The following is a 23,427-nucleotide window of genomic DNA, read 5'->3' on the forward strand; positions in this document are numbered from 1 at the left end:
ATCTATACATCTATATTTTGTCCCTCGATATTCTTTGGTCTATGGTATTAAGGGCCCAAAATATTTCCTATTCAATATTTAGGAGGCATTTCCTAGAAATGCGCTTTCCAAGAAGTCAAAAGGCAGATGAGAAGCAATCTGGCTCACCTCACATAATCTGAGCAGTGTTCTAAGCGCCAACACTTTACAACGCTTTGCTCAATTACTGCTAATTTTTGAACCTGACAAGTGATTAGGAGACAACGGGCATTTTGTGATTGCTTTATCAACATGTAAAAGTGATAACAGTACTACCTCAATCAGACATAAAATAAATAGCAAATAAAGTCTGAAAAGTTACCTACCCAGAAACATGCACTATCAACAGCATGTAGAAGACAAAGAAGAGGTTGTGAGTGTAGAAGAAGATGTTGTAGTTAGATAGCCTGCAAAGAACAATATACAAATTTACATATAACACATATGTACCTTGCCTTATACATGGGAGGAAAGTTGCTGCTTCTAGTAATTAATACAAAGTAGTCTATATCCTTGTGCTCCACAACCATCCATATTTCACAGAATACCTGATTGTGTGATCTGCAACCACAAAAATGTAACAAATGGATGTTGAACACTGAGTAAGCAAACCATTGTATTCCCCTGTATCTCATGGAAAATATTTTAATAAGAACTAGAAAATGGACATGAAAATAACACAATATGAACAGAATAAAATACATATACATTTTCCAGAGCTTTATTTTTTCTAACACAAATTTTAAAGGTAAATGTTTGAAAAAAAGAGCACAGAATAATGTTTGTCTTGAAGCACAATGTCAGACCTCTATAAATCAAACTATATTAGTGTCCTAAATTATGGTTTCAATGTCATAATTCAGCGCACACAAGCAATATTATGCATGGATGATGAAAAACACAGTGAAAGAGAAAACTAGTTTTAAATTAAAATAAAAAGAAAAATTAATTCTCACTTCCTTATTCATTTAGGGCTACACAGTTGCAAACATGTTGTTACAGAATTACTACTTCTACCTACTGTTTTTCATTTCGTGGCCAGGGGCTCCACATCTTCTCGGTTTATGAAAAGCAGGGTTGCAATCAAACCGACAGTCTGAGTGAGCAGGGACATTATATAGGTAGGTAACAATAGTAATTTAAAACATACATTTTTAAAAGAACAAAACTACTGAAATGCACCAGTTCTAGTTATCTAAAGTAACTATAACCCGTGCCCTAAAGTAACTATAATATGAGCCCCGGCACCCAACCGCTATTAGTGCCCAACCCCCCTCCCTCCCCCCACTGTGCATAAACCATGAGCAGTGAGGGGTATGGGCAAGGGGACTGGCGTCTAGAATCCTGTGGGCATTCATGGCTGAATATAACAGGTGTCAAAGGGCCAGAAAACCAAAATATCCAAAATATAAAAAGTGCACCGACTGGCTTTATAAGGGTGTCAGAGTATAAAAATATATAAAGCACATATATTGTCTGTGGCAAATAATGACCAATAATTTGTTTACATGTATATTTCATTAATCTATACAGTTCAATGTTTAGTAAAAGTGAATTTCAATAAATAATGTATTAAAGCATTTTTACAGTGGTCTTTGAGATTTTTTTTTTATTTTTTATTTTTTACCTTTTTTCAAGCTACAAAGTGCAACCATAGAATTGACCACAAGAGTGCTCCCCACTCCAGCTGAACAGCATAGAGCTCCAGCCAGGAGTGCTTTAAAAAATATGGTAAGCTCTCCTTGGGTCATAAATGTAATGACCCAAGAGACTTACTTTTTGTAATGTTGCTGGGGGGCTACTGCACTCCAAACAGTCCCCCACAACATACAAAACGGTGCTTGGTGCCCCAGCCACTTCTAGGGACACCACCAAGGAGCAGTGAATAATAAATAAGTGGCACCTGCAGCTCAACTATAATTCATTTTTTAAATGTATATTTTGGGTGTCCCAGTGCCCACCTATTGATACCCAGACCATTATTTTTTGTTAGTAGCCGGGGGGGAGGGAGGGCTGGGCCCCCCATTGCCTCGCTGGGCCCCCTGCCAGCACCCATCTTGGGTGTCTGTGGGAGACAGAAATACTTTTCTTATTTTTTAAATAAATATTGGGGTAACCGATTGGCTCTGGGGACTCCATTCACCAAGGCTGGACTTCATTTAAAGAGGAAGGGGCATGCGGCCTGCCTTCCTGAGCAAGCATGGGCCCTGTGGGCCCCATCCTCTTGGTCAGAACTTTATTTACAGGGGAGGGGGAATGCGGCTTTCCTGTCTGAGCCAGCACAGACCACAGGGACCCCATGCCAAAAGGCCTAAAGTAGGTATCCCAGCACCCACCTGGGGCACTGACAACACACACTGTTGGGTGCATTCGGGAATTCCTGAGGCCCCATAGGTTTCCCTGCATGTACAAAAATAGGATGCAGCAGAAGCCAGCTTTGCTCCCGCCCGGCAGTAGCCATCTCTGTTTCCCTGCCCACAAGAACACAGGCTGGGAAAAATGTGTGTGCTCCCACCGGGCGGGAGCATTTCTGTAGCTCCTGCTGGATCGGGCAAACTTTTTTCTCCAGCCCAAGCTCTTGCGTGCCCACTCCCATTTACCATAAAGATGGCTCCAGGAGATGGAGTCTGAGGGTCCTCATGGATGCTCTAGGAAAGGACCATATGTCCACCTCCCTTAATTTAATATGGTGCTGGGGGATGGGATCCCCTGAACCTTGCAGAAGCTCAGGGAGTGTGGCTGCACCCCCCCCCCCTAAAATTGAAAATGCTGCTCCCACAGCCCCTTGCACATGTGGGGTGTCTGTTTTTGACAGCATGGGAGCCTGCAATTAAAAAACAAATTATCAAGGATTTGCGGTTTCACCCAAATTTGTACTAAATTTAAAACAATATGGCCCTCATTATGACCTTGGTGGTAAATACCACCGCGCTGACTGTCGCCAGCATACCACTGCGGAGGCAGACATCCGTCCACCAGATTATGACACATACATACAAAACCAACAGAAAATAGTCACAACCACAAATCCACCAGACCCACTGAACCTGATAAACTGTCGGTACTACCATCCATACCGTTTAGCCACCAATACTACGCCCTCCAAATAATGACCCACGAATCACCCCAGCGGACATTCAACGGCGGTAAATCATTGGCGGTGAATACCTCCGCGCGGATATGGCCACCCAGATACAAAACAAGACAACATTGGCCAGAACAAAAAACCCACATCTGACACAAATACACCCACCCCCACATGCCCCACCAACAGCACTATAAAACACACATTCACATCACCCACAATCCTTTGCTAACACAAGAAGATGGTTACACTTTGCGACACTAATCCAGAAGAGAACTGCACACACATATCACAACTACCAATTCATCCGACATGCACCACACACCCCACCACATCACACATCACCCTCTGCACAACGTACACACACCACACAACACCCACGTCCCCACAAAGGCATCACTGTTTCACCGATGAAGAGTTACGGGTCATGGTTGAGTAAATAGTCAGGGTAGAGCCACAGCTGCTTGGAGCACAGGTCCAGCAGATATCTATTGCCAGGAAGATGGAGCTATGGCGGAGGATCGTGGACAGGGTGAACGCTGTGGGACTACATCCACACACAAGGGACAGCATAAGGAAGAGGTGGACCAACCTACAGTGGAAGATGTGTTCCATTGCAAAAAGGCACCAGCCTGCCATCAGGAGGACTGGTGGTGGACCCCCACCTCCTCCCCCACAGCTGACAGCATGGGAGGAGCAAGTCTTGGCAATCCTGCGGGACTCACTGGAGTAGCTGGAGGACTGGACACTGGTGAGTCACCATTTACTACCTATCACCCTCCCATACCTGCATGCCACCACGACCCCTCACCATGACACCCATCACCCCACTCCATGCCACACAGTGCACCACCACAATTACCAAAGTGAAATGTCAAGCCCTGCATGCACATCCCTTCCAGCCCTGCATGTACACCCTCCACCAATGCATGCACAGCATGGAGAACTAACAATCCCACAATCCATCCCCATACAAAACCAAAGGTGGCAGGGCAACAGCAATAATATAGGGGAAGCTAGTGATGCAGAATATGTCACAGACATGTAGCATACTACACCACTTAAATCCCCACAGGTGCCCCAGCCAATCTCAGTAGCAAGAAGGTGCCACGGCTATCCAGCCCCCCACCAGAAGATGCCCCCAGTGATGACAGCAACTCTGGAGCTCTGGATCTGGATGAACTCCATGGCCCATCTAGGACCACTGGTCAGTCGGCTACCAAAGCCCACACCCAGTCCACTACAGAGCCTCCCCCCAGAATCCAACACCACAGCAGCCAGCCAACGTCCCTAGACCTCTGTCCCCAGGACACATCAATCAGTAGTGTGCCCACCTGTACAGGGACCTCAGTCCACACCTCACAGGCAAGACAATGAGGGTCCTGTGGTCAGTGGGAGTGAGCACACTGTTCAGGGGACACAGGCACAGGGGGCCAGGGATGGTCAGAGGACAACTGTGTGCCGGGGGGGACAGGGCAAGGGAACGGACTGCCCAGGAGGCACTCACTCATGTCCTGGGGGCTTACCAACAATCCCAAGACAAGATGGGTCAGGTGTTAAACATCATACAGGAGAACCAGCGGCTGTAGGGGAAACACCACCAGGAGATCAAGCAAGAATTGCAGGCCCTGAATACCACCATGGTTTCCATTGCAGGGGTGCTGGGTGACATGGCCAGCATCATGAGGGACTACACACACACCAGAGGCCCCGTCCACTAGCCAGTGTACTGACCAGCCCTCCACATCTGCTGCAGCTTGTGGACAGAAGGCCCTGCCACTGGACTGACAGGCTACCAGCACCCTCCCCCTACAAAAGGTGAACCACCCTGCCAACGGTCCCTGCAACCCAGACAGTCACCAGAAACAGTTGCCAAGACCAAGACCACTGCCAGGAAATAAGCCCCTCCTGAATGTCCTGCTTGTGTCACACTGTGTCACCTTGTCCACTTAGAACTGCCACTGCTCTCTTTCCAATGGGCCCTTAGACACTGGACCTGTTCAACAAACAGATTGGCCCACTACACTGGACTTTTTCCACCCATCACCCCTCCCTATTGCACTTTGCATTGTATATCAATTTTTAATAAACAGCCTTGGACACAACTTGAATAATAGTGTTTTATCTGAAGGTAATTTATAATGTATTGAATCGTAATGAACTGCATGATCCTGTGTAAATGTCCAGTAACATGTTGATCCATCCTACAAATGTGTCTCAGTAGTCTCTACACATCACTGCATTACACTGTTGTAACCACAGCAACATTTGCAATAAGGGAAGGCATAGGTGACAGTCAGGTGGGATGCAAAGGTAATGACTGGCATTATGCTACAGCCACACAACACAACACTGAAATGGAGAAATGTTTAGTTCAACAGTCTTACCCGAGTGTCATTGGAAGTACTTCTGCATCATATGTGTCCTGTTGTGCACACCCTCCTCCTCTTCCACCCCCTCACTGTCCTCAGTGTCCACTGCTGCCACAGCTGCATTGTCACCCCCTCCTCCTGCAGATAGGGCACAGGGCATCTGAGGGCCACGTTGGGCAACATGCAGCACACAACAACAATCCTGCAGACCTTCTCATAGGAGTAGCATAGGGATCCACCTGTCAGATGGAGGCACTTGAACCTGGCCTTCAGGAGACGGAAGATCCTTTCAACAATTCTCCTGGTATGCTCATGAGCATCATTGTACCTATTCTCAGCCCCTGTTCTCGTATTCCTTACAGGGGTCAGGAGCCATGACAGGTTTTGGTAGCCGCAATCACCTGCAAGAAGTGAGGGACACAAATTAGCCCTGGGTGGGGACTCAGGCTCTCCTACAAGCCACACTCTGTGCCTCTGTAGTTGTGCCATCAGCTGTGGGACTCTGCTATACCACAGGACAAAGGCATCATGCACCGACCAAGCATACTTGGCAGTAATGTACTGGTCAGCAAGGCACACCATCTGGACATTGAGTGAGTGGAAACTCTTCCTATTCCTGTACACTTGTTCATTGGCCCTGGGGGGGACTAAGGCAATATGGCTCCTGTCAATGGCCCCAATAACATGTGGTGTATGTCCCATTGCATAGAATCCAGCCTTCACAGTGGGTAATTCATCTACCTGGGGGAATGTGATGTGTCTGCACATATGTTTGAGCAAGGATGCCAAAACCCTTGCAAGCACAATAGAGAACATTGGCAGTGAAATTCCTGCAGCCAAGCCCACTGTCACCTGGAAAGAGCCAGTTGCCAGGAAATGGAGCACTGAGAGTACCTGCACATGAGGGGTTATTATTGTTGTGCAACAGATAGCAGGTAGGTGATTAGGCTCCAATTGTGCACACAGCTCTGTGATTGAGGCCCTGTCCAGATGATAGGTGAGTATGATATGCCTGTCCTCCAGTGTAGCCAAGTCCACAAGGGCTCTGTACACGGATGCTTGTCTCATCTTCCTATTCCTCTGCAGTGGTTCCTACCTAAGGGACCCAAAAGTAAGAAGGGACTGACAACAGGAACTATGAACACACTGCAGCAGTGTACACAGAGCATGCTTGTATGTTGAACACTGGAATTGTCTAGGTGTGTAAATTCAACTACGATGATGCACTTTTAAATCTGTACCTGTGTACTAGCAGTAGAAAATGGCAACCACCTGTCCTGTATGCAGGGACAGGTGGAAGTGACCTCAATCCACCAGCGTTCACGTCATGGCGGGAGGCGGTCTGCACCACTGTGCAATTCCTCATTGGCTAACATGGCCCTCTATGGAGTATGGGAACTAATGATGATCAATGCCGGCGGTAACGGTGTTCACTGCCGCGGCAGTGACCACCATTTTATTTATACCACTTCACTTGATTCCTGACTTTCCACAGGATAAAATCTCCACTGCGTATGCTGCTGTAACCTGTGTCTGGAACATGTCATGTCATGGCCTGTGCAACAGGAGAAAGGGCCCCAGCCTTTATGTCGGAGGAGCTGGAGAGGCTCGTGGATGGGGTCCTACCACTGTACGGGCAGTTGTAACAGGAGAAAGGGCCCCAGCTTTTATGTCGGAGGAGCTGGAGAGGCTCGTGGATGGGGTCCTACCACTGTATGGGCAGTTGTATGGGCCTCCACACCAACAGGTGAGAATACCATGGGTAGGTTGCATGCAACATGGCTGCATGTAGATGTGTGTGTGTACTGGCAGCGTGTCGTTTGGGGGGGTGTCTGGCTGGTGGCAGTGTTAATGCAGAGGTACGGGTCATGTGTGTGCCTGATGAGGGGCTTAGTTGGTCCCAGTTGGTGTGCAGATGGCAGTGTTTGGCTCCTACCTGCTGTGGTACATAGCCAATGATATGCCAGTGTGGTCCATACTGCCCATTCTCAGTCTCAGTGTGTGACAGTGATGTGTATGCCATCTGTGCTGTTGGTGCTGTCATTGACCCTGCACTCCCTTTCTTCCCCCTCTCCTTTTGTCATCCTGTGCATGTGTGCATTAGCATCATCTGGCGAAGGAGCAGGGGCACCGGCGAGTGAGGGAGCTGCAACCTAGAAGGCAGAGTCCACCAATGCCAAGGGGACCAGTGGGACGGAGGACGAGGGGAGCACCAAAGCAGAGACAGGAGCTAATACCACTAAATCGGATTCCTCCTCGGATGGGAGCTTCCTGGTGGTGGCGGACACCTCTGGGACCACCCAGCGCCAGGTCCTACCGCCACCCCATACCAGCACCGCCCTCCCCATAGCCCCCCACTGAGTTGCCCGTGCCCAGTCACCCAGGAGGGTGGGCATCTCCTTTGCCCCAGGCACCTCAGGACCTGCCCCAGTCAGCCCTGCTGCCCTCAGTGAGGAGGCTATTGACCTCCTGAGACCCATCTCTGTAGGGCAGTCAACCATACTGAATGCCATCCAGGGGCTGGCATCCCAGATGCAGCAATGCAATGCCTTCCTGGAGGGCATTCACTGTGGTTTGGCGGCCCTACAGAGATTGTTTTAGGCTCTGGCCTCATCACTGATGGCAGCCAGTGTCCCTTGTCCATTCCCCACTCATCAGAAAATACTCCCCCAGACAAACACTGGAAGCACACTTCAGTCCACAAGCACTCACATAGCCAACACACAGATGCACACGCAACATCATCCACTGCCTCCACTGTCTTCCCTCCTGCTTTTACCTCACAGTCACATCCACTCTCACACCTGCATGCACTGCATCAACAGTCCCTTAACCTGCCACCTGCACAGCCTTGCCCACAGTCACCACAACAGCAGACCTGCAGACATGCACCCCACACACCACATGCACAGTTACCACCACCACCATCACCGCCTCATGTAGCACATCCACCTCCCTTGCAGACACCACCACAACATCCATCCACATGTCCTGTTTGACCTTCCCCACCCTGTCTGCCCCTCCTCCAAAGACACACAAAAAGTCACACTCAGACCCCCAACAGCCATCCACCTTACATACGCACACTGTCCATGCACCTGCACCCAAGTCCAGCTCACCTTCTCCTCCTACAACTACTCCCTCTACCTCCACTCCCATCCCCCCTCCCACATCCCGCCCCATTGGCCCTATGAAGCTTTTACTTTCCCACCTTGACCTCTTCTCTCCCACTCCCCCCTAACTGCCCGTAAGAGGAAGGTCCCACCCCCTCAGGCCAGTACCTCCAGCATCCAGTCTGACCCTGTTCCACCCCCAAAGTCACCAGCTGCCACTATGGGGCACATGAGTGCAACGCCAGCCCCCCCACCCCAAGGACACCCTCCGCCCCCAAAACGGAGGGCTAAAGTGCCACCCCCTCCCAAACAACAAAAATCATGGGGCCACCTCCCAAATCAAAGGCCAAGGAGACTCCTACCAAAACTAAGGCCAAGGAGTCCCTCCTGAACCAGAGGCCAAAGATTCCCCCTCCATAACCAGAGGCCAAGGGGCCCCCTCCAGAACCAGAGGCCAAAGAGACCCCTCCAGAACCAGAGGCCAAAGAGACCCCTCCAGAACCAGAGGTCAAGGAGACCCCTCCCAAAGGGAAGCATCCCCCCAGCCCCTTAGGTGCATGCCCATTTCCAACATGATGCCACTGAACAGTGGAGTCCCGATGTTGTCAGGAGTCAAGTTGGGGCTTGGACTTTGCCCTGTGGGCATTACAGACTTTGAACTGGCCATTGGGCCTGCATGTAAACATGCAGTTCTGTATTTTTTTGGATTTGGGCTTTTCATCTAACAGGATTACAGTGGTTGGAACAGAGGTATGTGTCCTGGCTTTCTTTGGTCCTGGGTCCTGTTTACATCGATTTACTCTGCAGCTGGTTCTGGGTGTGTGGTGTGTGTGTGTATGGTGCGTGTTGTGTGTGTGTGTGTCACTGTCCCCTCCCTACCTTCTTTGTGTGCTAGGCGGTTGCATTCACCGTCGTCGTCTTGTGGGTGTTGGTGCTCCAGGACGGCCATGGCATGGTACAGCATCGGGAATACTTGCAGTTCAGGTTCCATGGTGGCCGCTGACTCCTCTGTGTCCCTGGAGGTGAACGTCTCCTTTTATATGATATATTTCTGCCAGCCTTTTGGTGGCATTGATACCGCCCTGGAAATCCTGGTGGTGTACTATATCATAATATGGTGGGCAGATCCTTGTCTTCTGCCTGCCTGTAGGTGACTACCGCTGTGTTCAGTGGTTTTACCGCGCTGGGGGTTGGTGTGGTAAATTGGCTGTCTTTGGGAGGGATCACCTCCATGGTCATTTTTTGGCAGTCATTACCGCCAGCCTGGTGACGGTATTACCACCATAGCCGGCATGGCGGTCACCTGGCCACCAAGGTCATAATGAGGGCCTATATGCTGGGACCACCCTCACAAGCCTAGGGAGCAGGGTATCCTTACCCAACTCCCATACATCTTTCTTTAAAAAAAATTCCAGGAGAAGAGACTGAGATCCGAGCCCTAAGGTGCCTGCTGCCACATCATTGTTGATGTGATGGCAGCCAATCAGATCTCAGCAGCGTGAAGTATACAAAGTATTTGAGCCTCAATATCTTATGAATTACTGAACAGATTTAAACCCAATCACAAAAAGCACGCTTTTTAAATCAAGATCTAGCCTGGTCGTTCTTGATCTTCTTGACAACTCTGGGCAGAAGTGTTATCCGTGGAAAGGCACACAGGAGGCCTGAGTTCCACGAGAGGTGAAAAGCGTCTCCGAGCTTGCTGCCTTGGAAACTCCAATGTGCACAACTGCTGACATTGGGCGTTCTCTGCAGAGACGAACAGGTCTCACCAATACAAAAGGTGTTGGCTTGACAATGTGTTTTTGCCACGTTGTGCATCATAGTTATGGTTGTTCAGCATGGCTACAAGTTAGTGGCTTAGAGTGGGGTGGATTTTAGGAGTGGGATGGATTTTTGGAGTGGATGGACTGGAGTGGGGGGAATGGAGTGGGGTGAATTGGAGTGGTGTGGGGTGGATTAGACTGGAGTGGGGTGAATTAAGGTAGTTTAGCATCAAGTGGGTTGGGTTGGAGTGGGGTGGATTCACGTGGACTGGATTGGACTGAGTGGGATGGAACAATGTGAATTGGATTAGAGTGGGAAGGATTGGATTGGAGTGGGACAGATAGGAGTGGGGTGGGTGGATTAGAGTGGATGAGTTGGATTGGACAGAGCGGGATGGTTGTGAGTGGACTGGAGTGGGGTGGATTAAATTGCACTGGAGAAGGGTGGATTGGATGGGGTGCGGTGGATTGGGTTGGGGTGGAGTGGGATGGGTTGGATTGTAGTGGGATGGATTGGACTGAAGTGAGGTGACGGACTGGGGTGGTGTGGATTGTTGGATTGGATCAGAGTGGAGTGGGTGGATTGGATTGGACTGGAGTGGGGTAAAGTGGATTGGTGTGGGGTGGATTTTTAGAGTGGGGTGGATGTTTTGGAGTGGGATGGCTTTTTGGAGTGGATGGACTGGAGTGGGGTGAATTGGAGTGGTGTGGGGTGGATTAGACTGGAGTGGGGTGTTTAAGGTAGTTTGGCATGGAATGAATTGGGTTGGAGTGGGGTAGATGAATGTGGACTGGACTAAGTGGGGTAAATTAAGGTGAACTGGATTGGAGTGGAGTGGGATGGACTGGAATGGGATGGATGGATTAGAGTGGTGCAGTGGATTGGATTTGAGTGGGTGGGTTGGACTGGGCATAAGTAGGGTGGATAGGATTGGACTGGATTGGGGTGGATTGAACTGCACTAGAGTGGGGTGGCTACGACTGAAGTGGTGTGAACTGTGGTGGGGTGGATTGCAGTGGGGAGGGGTGGATTATGGTGGAGTGTAGTGAATTGAACGGGAGTGGTATGATCTGGATTGTTGTGAGGAGAATTGGATTTGAGTGGATGATTGGATTGGGCTAGATTTGGGTGGAATGGATTGGTGTGGGGTGGATTGGATGGGATTGGAGTGGGGTGGATTGTGGTGGATTGGAGGGGGTGAATTGGGATGTATTTGGGTGGATTGGAATGGGTGAGGTGGATTTGATTGGAGTGAGGCAGATTGTTTTGGACTGGAGTGCAGCAGATTGGAATGGGAAAGATTGTTTTGGATTAGAGTGGGGTTGATTGTTTTTATGGGAGTTGATCTGATTGTTTTGGATTGGCCTCGGGTAGACTGTTTAGAACTCGAGTGTGGCAGATTGTTTTGGACTGGAGTGTGGCCATTTGTTTTGGAATGGGGTGGGGCAGATTTTTTTCAATTGGAGTGGGGCAGCCTTTTGGATTGGAGTTGGGAGGATTGTTTTGGATTGGAGATGGGCAAATGGTTTTGGATTGGAGTGAGGCAGATTTGTTTGGATTCAAGTTGGGTGGATTAGAGTTGGGTTGATTGGAGTAAGGAAGAATGTTTTGGATTGGAGTGGGCCTGATTACAGTGAGACAGACTGGAGTGGGGCAGATTGTTTTGGATTTGAGTGGGACTGATTGGAGTGGGGCTGATTGTTTTGGATTGGAGTGCTACAGATTGAAGGGGGGCAGATTGCTTTGGATTTCAGTGGGACAGATTGGGGAGGGGCAATTATTTTGGATTGGAGGGGGGCAGATGGAAGTGGGTTGGATTGCTTTGGAGTGAGCAGACTGTTTAGGATTGGAGTGAGGCATATTGTTTTGGATTGGAGTGGGACAGATCAGAGTGGGGCGATTGTTTTGGATTGGAGTGGGGCAGAATGTTTTGGATTGAAGTGGGGCAGATTGTTTTTATTGGAGTGGGGCAGATAGATTTGCATTGGAGTGGGACAGACTGGAGTGGGGCAGACTGAAGTGGGCTAGATTGTTTCAGATTAAAGTGGGGGGGACTGTTTTGGATTGAGTGGGGCAGATTATGGTAGGGTAGATTGTTTTGGATTGGCGTGGAGCAGACTGGAGTAAGGCAGATTGTTTTGGATTGGAATGGGCAGATTGTTTTGAATTGGAGTGGGGCAGATTGTTTTTGTTGAAGTGGGACAGATTGTTTTGGATTGGAGTGGAGAAGACTGTTTTTATTGGAGTGGGGGCAGATAGTTTTGGATTGGAGTGGGACAGATTGGAGTGGCCTGGATTGGACTGTGCTAGATTGTTTTGGATTGTAGTGGGGCAGATTGGAGTGGGACACATTGTTTTGGATTGGAGTTGGGCAGGCTGTTTTTCAATTGGAGTGAGGCAGACTGGGGTGGGGCAGATTGGACTGGGGGAGACTCTTTTGGATTAGCGTGAAGCAGATTGTTTTGGATTGAAGTGAGGCAGATTGTTCTAGGTTGGAGTGGGGTGGATTGTTTTAGATTAGGATGGGGCAAATTGTTTTAAATTAGAGTGGAGAAGATTATTTTTGATTAGAGCTGGCTGATTGGTTTAAATTAGAGTGGGGCAGCCAATGCTTGTAAATCATGGTTGTCGGACACCAGATAAAGCCCACCAAAGTGGTACTCTCTCCTCTCCATCGGAACCAAGAGCTAGCATAGCACTGACATGCTCTCTGAGGGACCCGTGAGAGCAGTCTGGAATGCCTGCTTGACTTGGTAACAGCAGGACACAAGTTTTATTTCCAACTGCTGCTATGTCATAGCACTGAATAACCAGATTTATATTATAATATTCATGCTAATGGCTCTCTCCGAGAAAGACATACATAGGAGCTATGTTATCAACAGTGGAACCATGACATCTGTGTTTTCAGGACCCATTACAACTTGATTTAAAGTGTTGGATTCTTACCAATTGACAAACCTGTGACTATTATGAGTATGGGTAGTAGTACTGAAGGAGAATACTTGTATGTGCTCTTCCCATTTTACTTCATTCTTGCCAGGTTCCACCCAGATACCAATTGTTCTCAAGGCTATCCAGACTAAATTACACATCATGTTAAGTGTATTTTTAATTCCTGAGTCTTTTGCAAATGTAAAAGGCAACTCTCTAAGTCTACCACAAGGACAGTTTGTTCAATCTGCTTAAAAACTAATGATAAGGGTTTGTTTTTGCTTTGCATCCGCCAAAATTCACCAATCTAGATCTGCTTAAAAACACTGCCCAAGTATGTCAATGGAGGCTATGCTCCCACATCTACAGGATGGATATGAGACCTGTGCATAGAAATGGCAACTCTGACACTGATTCTGAGTTGAAGCATAATTGTTAAATTAACCGTGCCAGTTTTTTGTTTCCTTATTTGTTTAGCTTTCTCTACTCAACTGACCATAAAAATATGTATTTTAATCAAGTTTGGAAATTTCATAGGTTTCTCTTTCTCACAAAAATGGAAAGTTAAATTTAAAAAGCCATGTTAATTCCTTATATGTTATACCCCATGATTCAAATTGAAAAACAATTCTTATAATCAATTTATCACAAAATCGTCAAACTAGATTCCGTACGGAATTTCAATGTTTTGATAATAAGAAAGTAAATACATTTTTCTACGTTCTATTTGAAATACAGTTTACTGCCCTTTTAACAAAGTTAGTGGTGTAAAGCCAAGTGTTTGCACCATGGAACTGCACTATCAAGCTCACGGTAAAAACATAGACCTGGAGCTACAGAAGATGAGTCATTGTATTTGTGTTATTATCTACTTGTCAGAGTTCCCGCTCAGTAAAGGTTACTACCGAGAAGAGCTTCGGATGTAATCAAACAAATCTATGGCAGCTATATCAGTGGATTATCTCACCTATATGAAAAAGTGTTAAAAGATCAATTACATCATCAAAAGAGAGCAATAGATAGCAGAAATGACACAACAATGGTCTGTTATTGTATTGATTTGCAGTCTGGCAATTCAGATAGCATTTTACTTCCTATCCATGAAATATTTAGCTTCCAAAGTCTTCAATGACACATTTGTATTTGAACGGGAACAGCTGCCAACTTAAGAGCTATAAATCAAACTGAAGGTGAGAATAACTTTCTGATGCTTAATTATGATTTAGAAACACAGTGTGGACTCAAATACCAATGTCCTAATACGCCAAGTGCTGCCTTTTCAATCTCTGCATTTAAAACCTTTCCATGGTCATTTTAAAAAGCGGCACACGAGGGTCTTATTTTAAAGTTTGGTGGACAGGGCACCAACGCAAACATGGTGGTTGTTCCTTCTGCCATATTACGTGCAATATATTCAATCCCTGTCCACCAGACGCTTAATAAGGCCCTCTGTCATTTCTACCTACATTTTCATAATGTATTCCCCGGTGGGTTTCGATCTCAGCAACACCTAGGATGTGTATTATTATGTCCCTCACAAAAATGTATTTGCGAAACCAGTAAAGCCATTCTGGAAATTGCCTTGGCTGTATTTGGGGATTCCAACAGTTTTGACACAATGGATTTTGGGTTATGTTGAGCATTAGTGCAAACAAGAAAAATGACCGGACACTTCATACATGACCATACCAGGCTCACTGAGCTGACCAGTAATTGATTACAAATTGAGCAGCATTTATTTGTTGATTTAGATCTACTGGTATGTCTCTAATTGAAGATGACATATAATTAGCCTTAGGGCATCTCTATTAGTTCCAAAATCAGAGTTTGCTCATTTGTACAGAATTCTTGATAATTTGAGTAAAGAATGTCCTGACACTTACAGCCTGCAGAAGGTTTCTGTAAAATGTCACAGCAAATGTCAGGGCAGCTTTTTGTATGACGCAACCTCCCGCTTGCAGGATTACTTGCTTTCAACTTTTGCGAGGGTGTCTATAAAATAGAACCATAATTAAATAATATGATTTCAGTGTGCATGAAAGTAAATGTTTCAGTCAAAAGCACTTACTGAAAGGATGTGTATATACAAGTGCTTCAGAGGTAAATGCCCAAAGTGAACATTCTGCATTTTAACACTAAATACAAGAACGATATCCACCTTAAAGAGCTCGGAAGGATGGAAGGCTGCATCATACATTAGAGCTAGTGCCGGTAACTCTATCTTTCATGTGTGCAGGCCTATCATGAAAGTTTCCATTTGTAATATAATACACCTTAATGGTACCTAATATTTTCATGCAGTTTTATTGTCATTCCCCCATGAGGTCTTTATATGAATCTCAGTCTCTTTGGTAAATAGGACACAAAGGGGGCTATTCAGCAAGGTAAAATTATGCATACATAATCCATCCAAATAATTACGTTTACTGCTTTGGGCTATTAACCATTTACAAGTCTAAAACTACTCAAAAGTCTGGACTGCAATGTCCCACTCCCTGAATTCAGATCTGTAATAGTTGTATAATTCATGTATAATGTACCCCACATCAGGTGTGATGCCCATACACACCTGAATGCTGTTGTCAGACTGACTGTGTGTACAGGACGGTTATTTTACTCTTCCAGTGTCAAGCTTATGGAAGTGGTCTAATACATTTCCTACCTCCCATCCTAACCCAGGTCCAGTCACAGCAGACAAGTTATGCTGCAAAGGTGTTCTTGGGTATTTGTCTCACAACTACTCTCGACAGTTCTATGTCATTTCCCTGGGAACCAAAGGATTCATGCATGTTAGGGGTAAACACGTGCCTTTTTGGGGATTTTCCAATCATCATAAATTATATTTAAAACAGTGGAGCTTTAAACAGATATCAATTCATTGTTTCATATTGAAAATTTCACCTAACGTTTATTTTCTAATGATTCACATTCATAATTGTTGCTTCACCGGGATCATAGGCTTTCTCCAGTGACAATTTATGTCCATATTTATTTCAGCTTCTTTTTCATAAAATAAGTCTTAGTTGCATTTTCCATTCACTAACGTATTCCATACAGTTCCGACTATTTTCCCTCCTGAGATGCTGACCATCTGCTGAGTATCTCACTGTATAGTTAAAAGTACATTATTAAAATGTGAAATACCGTTCCAAGCACTCCTAATAAGAGGGATATTTCCTAGGCCTGCATAGGCAAGGACGATCTTACAGTTACCCTCTATTTGTATCGCTACTTATAGATCTGCAAGTGCAACACTCACCTGAGGTTTGTATGTCAATACATCTCTAAGCTTCTCTACCCAGATGCGCTGTACAGTGTGAAAGAAATGGAGCCACTACACTGAAACCACCAATCTTTATTTTGATGTAATTCACAACTAAAATTAAGATAGATTCCTCAGCTCGAGCGCAGGAGAAGGCTGCTCTGAAATGCTCCAAAAAATTGAAGGTTTTCAACAAAGTCTTCATGTCAGGTTCTGAGCGGAGTGATCTGTTGAACATCCCTGTAATCCCTGAATCTTTATAAAAATTTATCAGCGTAACAAATCTCCAGTTGGAAACAGGAACAACGGGCATAACAGTAAAAAGGAAACAGTGGACTGAAATATCCATTGATAAACCCCATATTCAACTCCGGCATGGATAAATGACCAGATGAAAAATATCAACTAAGTCCCAAGATCTTTCCGAAATATGATATCCTTTTCCAGACCAAGAAGTATTGCAACTGACTCCTATTGATCTGGTATCAACAATGTACTCTATTTTGTACTCAGAAGAACCATCCCCTGTCATGGGAAAAGATATGCCAAAAGACTTAGTAATAGTTTTCTTGACCTGAGACACATGAAATACGGGGTGAATATGCCAGTTTGAACGGAAAACAAGACAAATGGCTGATATTGCCACCTTTCCCATAAAATTATAGGAACCTACAAAACAGCATATGAACTTGGGATGTGAACCATTTACCTCTTCATCAATTATGGTACAGGACTTTTGTGGAGCAAAACATTTATATTATATCTTAATCTGTTACAGATGATTGTAAGCAGCTTTTTGGGTGGTCTTAATGCATCTTAAGAGGTCTGTGACAGAATGGATACCAGAGGCAGTTATCCTGGCAGGCCATTTTTGTGGATGGAACCCAATTAAACTTTAGAAATGTGACCTTCCCAAAGATAAATTTAATGAGTTATTGTAAGAAAATTCTGTCAGTGCAATTTATCAGCTCTAGGCATTTTGATGGTTCATCACAAAACATCTAAGATATTGTTTTATAGACTGGTTCAGTGCAGGCCTTCTGTTTGTCCATCTGTTTGTGGATAAATATCTGATAGTGGATATAGGTCTGTGGTAGGCTGCGTTACGAGCGGATCAAGTAGAGTCAGAGAAGGGGTATCGGCTTTTTATATTTGAAGTTTTATTCTCTGTTTTATTCACAGGACATTCTCTTATTCAATGTTTTTATATATTTGGTAAGCCTTGTTTTTCTGCTCTTCTCAATTTCTTTCCCTTTTCCTTTAGGTTTCTTCTCCCTCTGGTCGGTCCTGATTGGGCAGGATGTGGGCGTCTCCCTCGAACTCCGGGCATGAAGGGAAAAGAAAGGAACAGGTAAGTCCTTCTGTGGAACCTGGCTGTTTATTGTGCTCGTGAGGGAAAAGGCAGCAAGCAGGGTGAGTCCGTGAGGGGGTGGTCAGTGGTGGGGTTCAGGGTTCCTGGTGTCCATAAAGTGCCTGGTTCCCTTCCTTCCCCTTCCCTTGTGTCTCACTCACCCTCCCCGTACTTCCTCCCGCCTCCCTCGTGCCTTTCCCGGTGCCCGGGGTTCCCCGTAGCCCTCCTGTCCCTAGGAGGGACCGTACCTTGTTAAGCCACGACCCTCCGAGGTCGTGGCGGCACTCTCGTCTCTCCGGCGTCTCTCTTTCCGCCGTTTCCCGCGGTTCTGTACACCTCCGGCGGTCCAACTCCTGTTTCCTCGATGGGGCTGCCGGTGACTCTGTTCTCTCGGTTGGCGTTCTCTCCTGTTCGCACTGTTTCTCCGTCGCGTCCCCTTTCCTTCCCGGATCGTTGTCCTTCTTTTGTATTGCTCCCGGAACCCGGAAGTTGTCGTAGCTGTTCCGGCGTGGCGTCCCCTCGTTGTCAGGGGAACGCAACATCGTCTCCGGGGAGTCTGCCGAGTAATGGCGAATTCGGGGTAAGTTAGACGCGGTCTCCGAGACCCGTCTACAAGGTCTTAGGATCTGTTGGACTTGGCCCTTTTTGCAGGGTAATCCCCAAACTTTTTGCCTCCTTCCTCCTATTTTTTCTGACCAGTTTTTGTTGGCTTTAGAACTTTGGGCACTTTACCACCTCTAACCAGTGCTAAAGTGCATATGCCCTCTGTCTAAATTGTATTGGTGATTGGTTTATGTGTGTGCAGTCTTGCAGTGCCTATTTGACCTGGCAAGTGCACCCACTTGCCAGGCCCACACCTTCCCTCTTACTACATGTAAGTCACCCCTAAGGTAGACCCTAAGGAGCTACGTGGGCAGGGTGCAGTGTATTTAAACGGTAGGACATGTACTGCTATTTTTTACTTGTCCTGGTAGTGAAATACTGTAAAATTCGTTTTTCACTATTGCAAGGCCTATCTCTCCCATAGATTACTATGGGAACTCCTTTTAAATATCTTTTAAGTGCAGGTTCCCACTGAGAGTAGATAGAGATTGGAGTTTGGGGTCTCTGAACTCACAATTTAAAAATACACCTAATGGTAAAGTTGGTTTTAAGATTGCCAGTTTGAAAATGCCACTTTTAGAAAGTGGGCATTTTCTTGCTTAACCATTCTGTGCCTCTGCCTGCTTGTGGAATCCACGTCTGGGTCAGACTGACAGTTGGGCTGTTTGTGAATTCCCTCTAGACAGTGATACAAAGGGAGCTGGGGAGTGTCCTGCATATCCTGATGATTTTCCTGCTCCAGAGTGGGGAGGGAGGAGGTGACACCTGAACCTGAAAGGGCTGGGCTTGTCCTCACAATGCAGTTTCCAAACCTTTGATGTGTGGCTGGGGCCAGGCCTGGGCAAGGCAGGATCTTGTCAACAATATATACTTTCCTTTGAAGTTTGCCCACTTCAAAGGCAGAAAAGGGTGTAAGTAGTGGACCAAAACCCCCAGACTTTTATAACACTTCTGGATCAAGAGTAACCCCTGCCAAGCAGAAGAGCTGAAGAGCTGGAGGAGACATACTGCCCCTTTGCTGTGTGTGCTTTGCTGGGTTGCCCTGCAGTTGCTGCTTCTGCCTTAGAGAGGACAAAGACTGGACTTTGCTGTGTATCCCCCTTGTGAAGTTTCTCCAAGAGGTTTGGCTGAACTTGTCTCCTGTTAAAAAGTCTTAGGGGCAGCAAAGACTTCACCTAGCAGCCTCTGGGTTCACTTGCTGTGGACCCTAACTCGCCGGTGGTGTCTATTCTAGTTTCTGTGCCTTTGGGAGTGAAAGCTGGTTGAAAGCAAGAAAAACCAAGTGCACTGACTCCTGATGATGCCTGGGCTGACGCAGCTGCCTGACTCCGCACCGCCACCTGCAACCAAAGTTGTGGTCCCCGCTGGAGTGTGACGACACCGAATGATATCGCAGGCCTGACGCGTCACAGCCCGCTGACATCCTTTGACTTTGTGAGTCCTGAGTGCTATGTCACCGACATCCATGACACCCGACTCTGCAGTGACACCTGCAACTCAGTCGCGTGACCGTGACCCCCAGAAGTCGACCCACTGCGTCTTGACCCACCGGACATCGAGCCTGCCAGAGCTTAAGAAACTGATGCTTCGCACTGATGAAGCCTCATTTCCACTGTTCCACAGCAAGGAAATTATGCTTTGCACTGATGCCGCCTCATCTCCACTGCTCTGCACCAGATCCAGTGACGTCTCACCTCCCTGACTCCATGCACCGCCTTTTAAAAGGTACTGTACCTGGGAGTCCGTGCGACTCCCTGACTGGAGCCATTGGCATCAGATTGTTGGGAACGACTCCGTCAAGACGCCATGATGACACCCAATTGAAGCATTTTTGTTTTTAAGTGCTATATTGAAGTTTAATCTTTGAAAAATCATAACTTTGCTTGTGAATGTTGGATTTTTGTCATTTTGGTCTTGTTTTACACAGATAAATATTGGATTATCTTCTCAAATTGGTGTGGTGTCCTTTTTTGGTGTATTCACTATAGTACTGTCTGTTATGTGCAAATGCTTTACACCTTGCTTCTGGGATAAGGCCTAACTGCTCGTACCAAGCTGCCAAGGGGGTGAGTAGGGGTTATCTGAGCTGGGAATCTCCCTTACTCTGATTAGAGTGAGGGTCCCTACTTGGACAGGGTATAAATCAACTTCCAACTAGAGACCCCATTTCTGACAGGATCACACTGTGATAAAATTGCATCAATCATGAATGAATGTACTTTGACCACCAAAGGTAGTAACATCAGGATTTCTTTACATTGGAGCTGATGTGAATGCAGTTTTCAGTTTCTGAAGGGCAAGTTATTTTTCTCACACCATTCTTGGTTAATCAGATGAAGGGATGTATGATGATAGAGAAATCCTGTATGAACTGCTGACATGTCTGGGTAGCCATCAAAAGAGAGACAGCTTCTTTGTAAACATCTCCTTAAGACATAATTGTGCCATCAATTCCCTGATCGTCCTCTAGGATTTCCTTTGATGGTACTTTGAATTTGCTCTTCAGGCTAGAATTTGTTATCCATATAGTGCCCTGATCCTTCAGATTCAACCAGAGCGATGAAAGTGAATGTGCCTCTAGAAATGGTCAGTTAACACTTGTAAATGATAATGAGCTCTGTTTGTATTCCACCAAAGAAGCCCTTGTCAGCTCCCACTCTCTGTCTTTTCCTTTGTCTAACAGCATATGATCCGCTCCAAAATGAAGTACATTTCTTTGAGCTCCCCACCAAATCCCTATCCTATGCATATCATTAAAATCTAACCTCTATCCATTTCCATGGTTCCTAAGAAACTTTACAATGTTTTTGTTTCCCTTCTATTTGCAAAAAGCTTTAGCTACTCTTCCTACATTAAGCCTGGCTAACTATAGGCCCATTTCATAACATAAAAAATCAATGATAGCCTTCTGAACTCCCAGCTGTCAAGAGTATAAGAATCTTCTGAAGCCCTAAATCTTTCTCATCTTAATTCAGCTTTTTCCTCTCAATTAGCATGTAAACAATACCAGTTTAGACTGCCAATGACATCTGGATGATATTAGATGGAGGAGGTGAAGCTGCAATTGTCCTTTCAGATCTGTCTGCAGCATTTGACATTGTGTCCTATTCCATCCTATTGAATTATCCTGCTAGAACTGCTATAAATGATCTCACTCATAACTGGCAATCAACCTTCCCTGTAAGGCCACTCTCAACCAGCTTGCTTAAATTACTTTCCGCTCAGATGACAAAAATCCCTGTGGGGAGCCACAGTGGACAGCTTGAAGTCTGACTCTATTTAACAAATACGTGGCTCCCTTGGCTTTTCTGATTTGATCCTACAGCCTTATTTTTCAATTTATATTCAGACTTCAACCAATGTATACTATAGCTGGATAGGAACATAGAACATCTCCTGTGTAACTTAAAAAATTCTCGACTGCCACAGCCAATTGGATGATTACCAGTTCCTTAAAATTGACTATGGATAAGACCAAGTTTGTGGTGTTTGGCAATTAATCAAGCTGGACTCACAGCTGGTGTCATCAGAGCATGTCAGCTCAAAGCAGAACATTAGCATCAGGTCAAATGAGACTTATCAGACATAGCTTGCAATCACCAGCATTCAAACAAACTGAATACAAGTAGGTGATCCAGGAGGATGCCAAAAAGATCAACTGTACTGGGACTGAGAAAGCAAGAGGTAAGTTGATACCTGAAGGTACCCTGAAAGAAACAACACCAACTGAGTGGGGGTTTGCAATTGAGTGGGTTAGCTATACTAAAGTACAGATCCACAACAGCAAAAACAACCAGGCATTTGCTCCATGTTGTTTTGGGCTTAAATTCAGTTGATGCCCAACCTCACCCAGAAGTGCACTGTATACCAAGAACTGAGTATGTAAAGGTAAATTCTCAATTGTGCAGACCAGTGTTTGTGTGCTTTATGTTTCCTTAGGCCTCTTCTCCAGATTTTTCAAGCCCTTCCAGCCCAACACTTAATCCTATGCTTATGCTGTGTGTAAATCCTGATAATGGATCTGAGCCTTTACCAGTTATTCAACATGTTTTCTTCAATAAGGTAACTAGGATACTGGTGCATAAATGTACTCAAAATGAAAGATCCAAGTGAAGCTAACTCAAAGGTAAAAGCAACATTGGCTGTTTCTATGTGTTGGGTACAATAATTATAATGGAAGAGAGTAACATTGCCCCTCTAATTCCCTGCATCTTTTAAGATATGCGAGGTAGTGCTGGCAGTTTTAATATTTTTATATCTTTCAAAACTCTCTCTCATTAATGGAACACATGGTAAAGATAGTCTAGTGTCTCCATACTGATAAGGGACATTTAGTATTGGGATGATAGAACATATTCCCTCTACCTTTTCTCTGTCCCCTCTTTACCCACCTTTATCTTCTCCGTTCCCCTTCCCACCTACCATTACTCTGAGACCTGACATACCTTAAATACATAAAATGTATTGGGGTAACCTCCTTCTTATTCAATTAGGTATTTCATGAGGGTCGATCACACTGTGCTCAGACTTTTGCTAAGTCCTTTCACTGGGACTGTTAACCCCTGCTGAACCCCAGTTTTGTCCCCAAGATAAGACATATGTATAATATTGTAAACCCTCTTAACCTCTGGCACTTCTTCATTCTGCCGATTTTGGTCACATTCGCACCTACCTTATCTCACCCTCCTACAGAAATATAACTAAAAAAAAGAGAGTTACTTCCCCTACAAAAAAGCCATCCTTAGTTTATTGAGCACAGAAGAAAGAAAGGCTACATCTTCCATACCTATGTTCATAAATGTGACAAGGGGGTTGCATGTAGGTCTCCCCATCATCATGAAATTGATCTTGCCTGATTAGCTTTCACAGATGTAATAATTATTTTTTCATTCCCACTACCTTTTTATCTACCCATTTCTTCG

At 45.8% G+C, this 23,427-nt stretch overlaps 1 protein-coding gene across 2 annotated transcripts in view; it reads right to left on the minus strand.

Moving 5' to 3' along the window:
• The window catches only part of NOX4 (NADPH oxidase 4), a 759,149-nt gene that overhangs the window by 477,035 nt on the left and 258,687 nt on the right, over nt 1-23,427 (minus strand). Inside the window, exon 8 of one of the 2 annotated variants that reach the window (XM_069204008.1) lies at nt 345-425. The exons of the other annotated variant lie outside the window; for it this stretch is intronic. Within the exon in view, the coding sequence (XP_069060109.1) occupies nt 345-425 (81 nt within the window). The remainder of the gene's footprint in view (nt 1-344; nt 426-23,427) is intronic. 2 annotated transcript variants of the gene reach the window in all.

The sequence above is a fragment of the Pleurodeles waltl genome, chromosome 8 (genome assembly GCF_031143425.1).
Source record: "Pleurodeles waltl isolate 20211129_DDA chromosome 8, aPleWal1.hap1.20221129, whole genome shotgun sequence".
In the NCBI taxonomy this organism is placed as follows: domain Eukaryota; kingdom Metazoa; phylum Chordata; class Amphibia; order Caudata; family Salamandridae; genus Pleurodeles; species Pleurodeles waltl.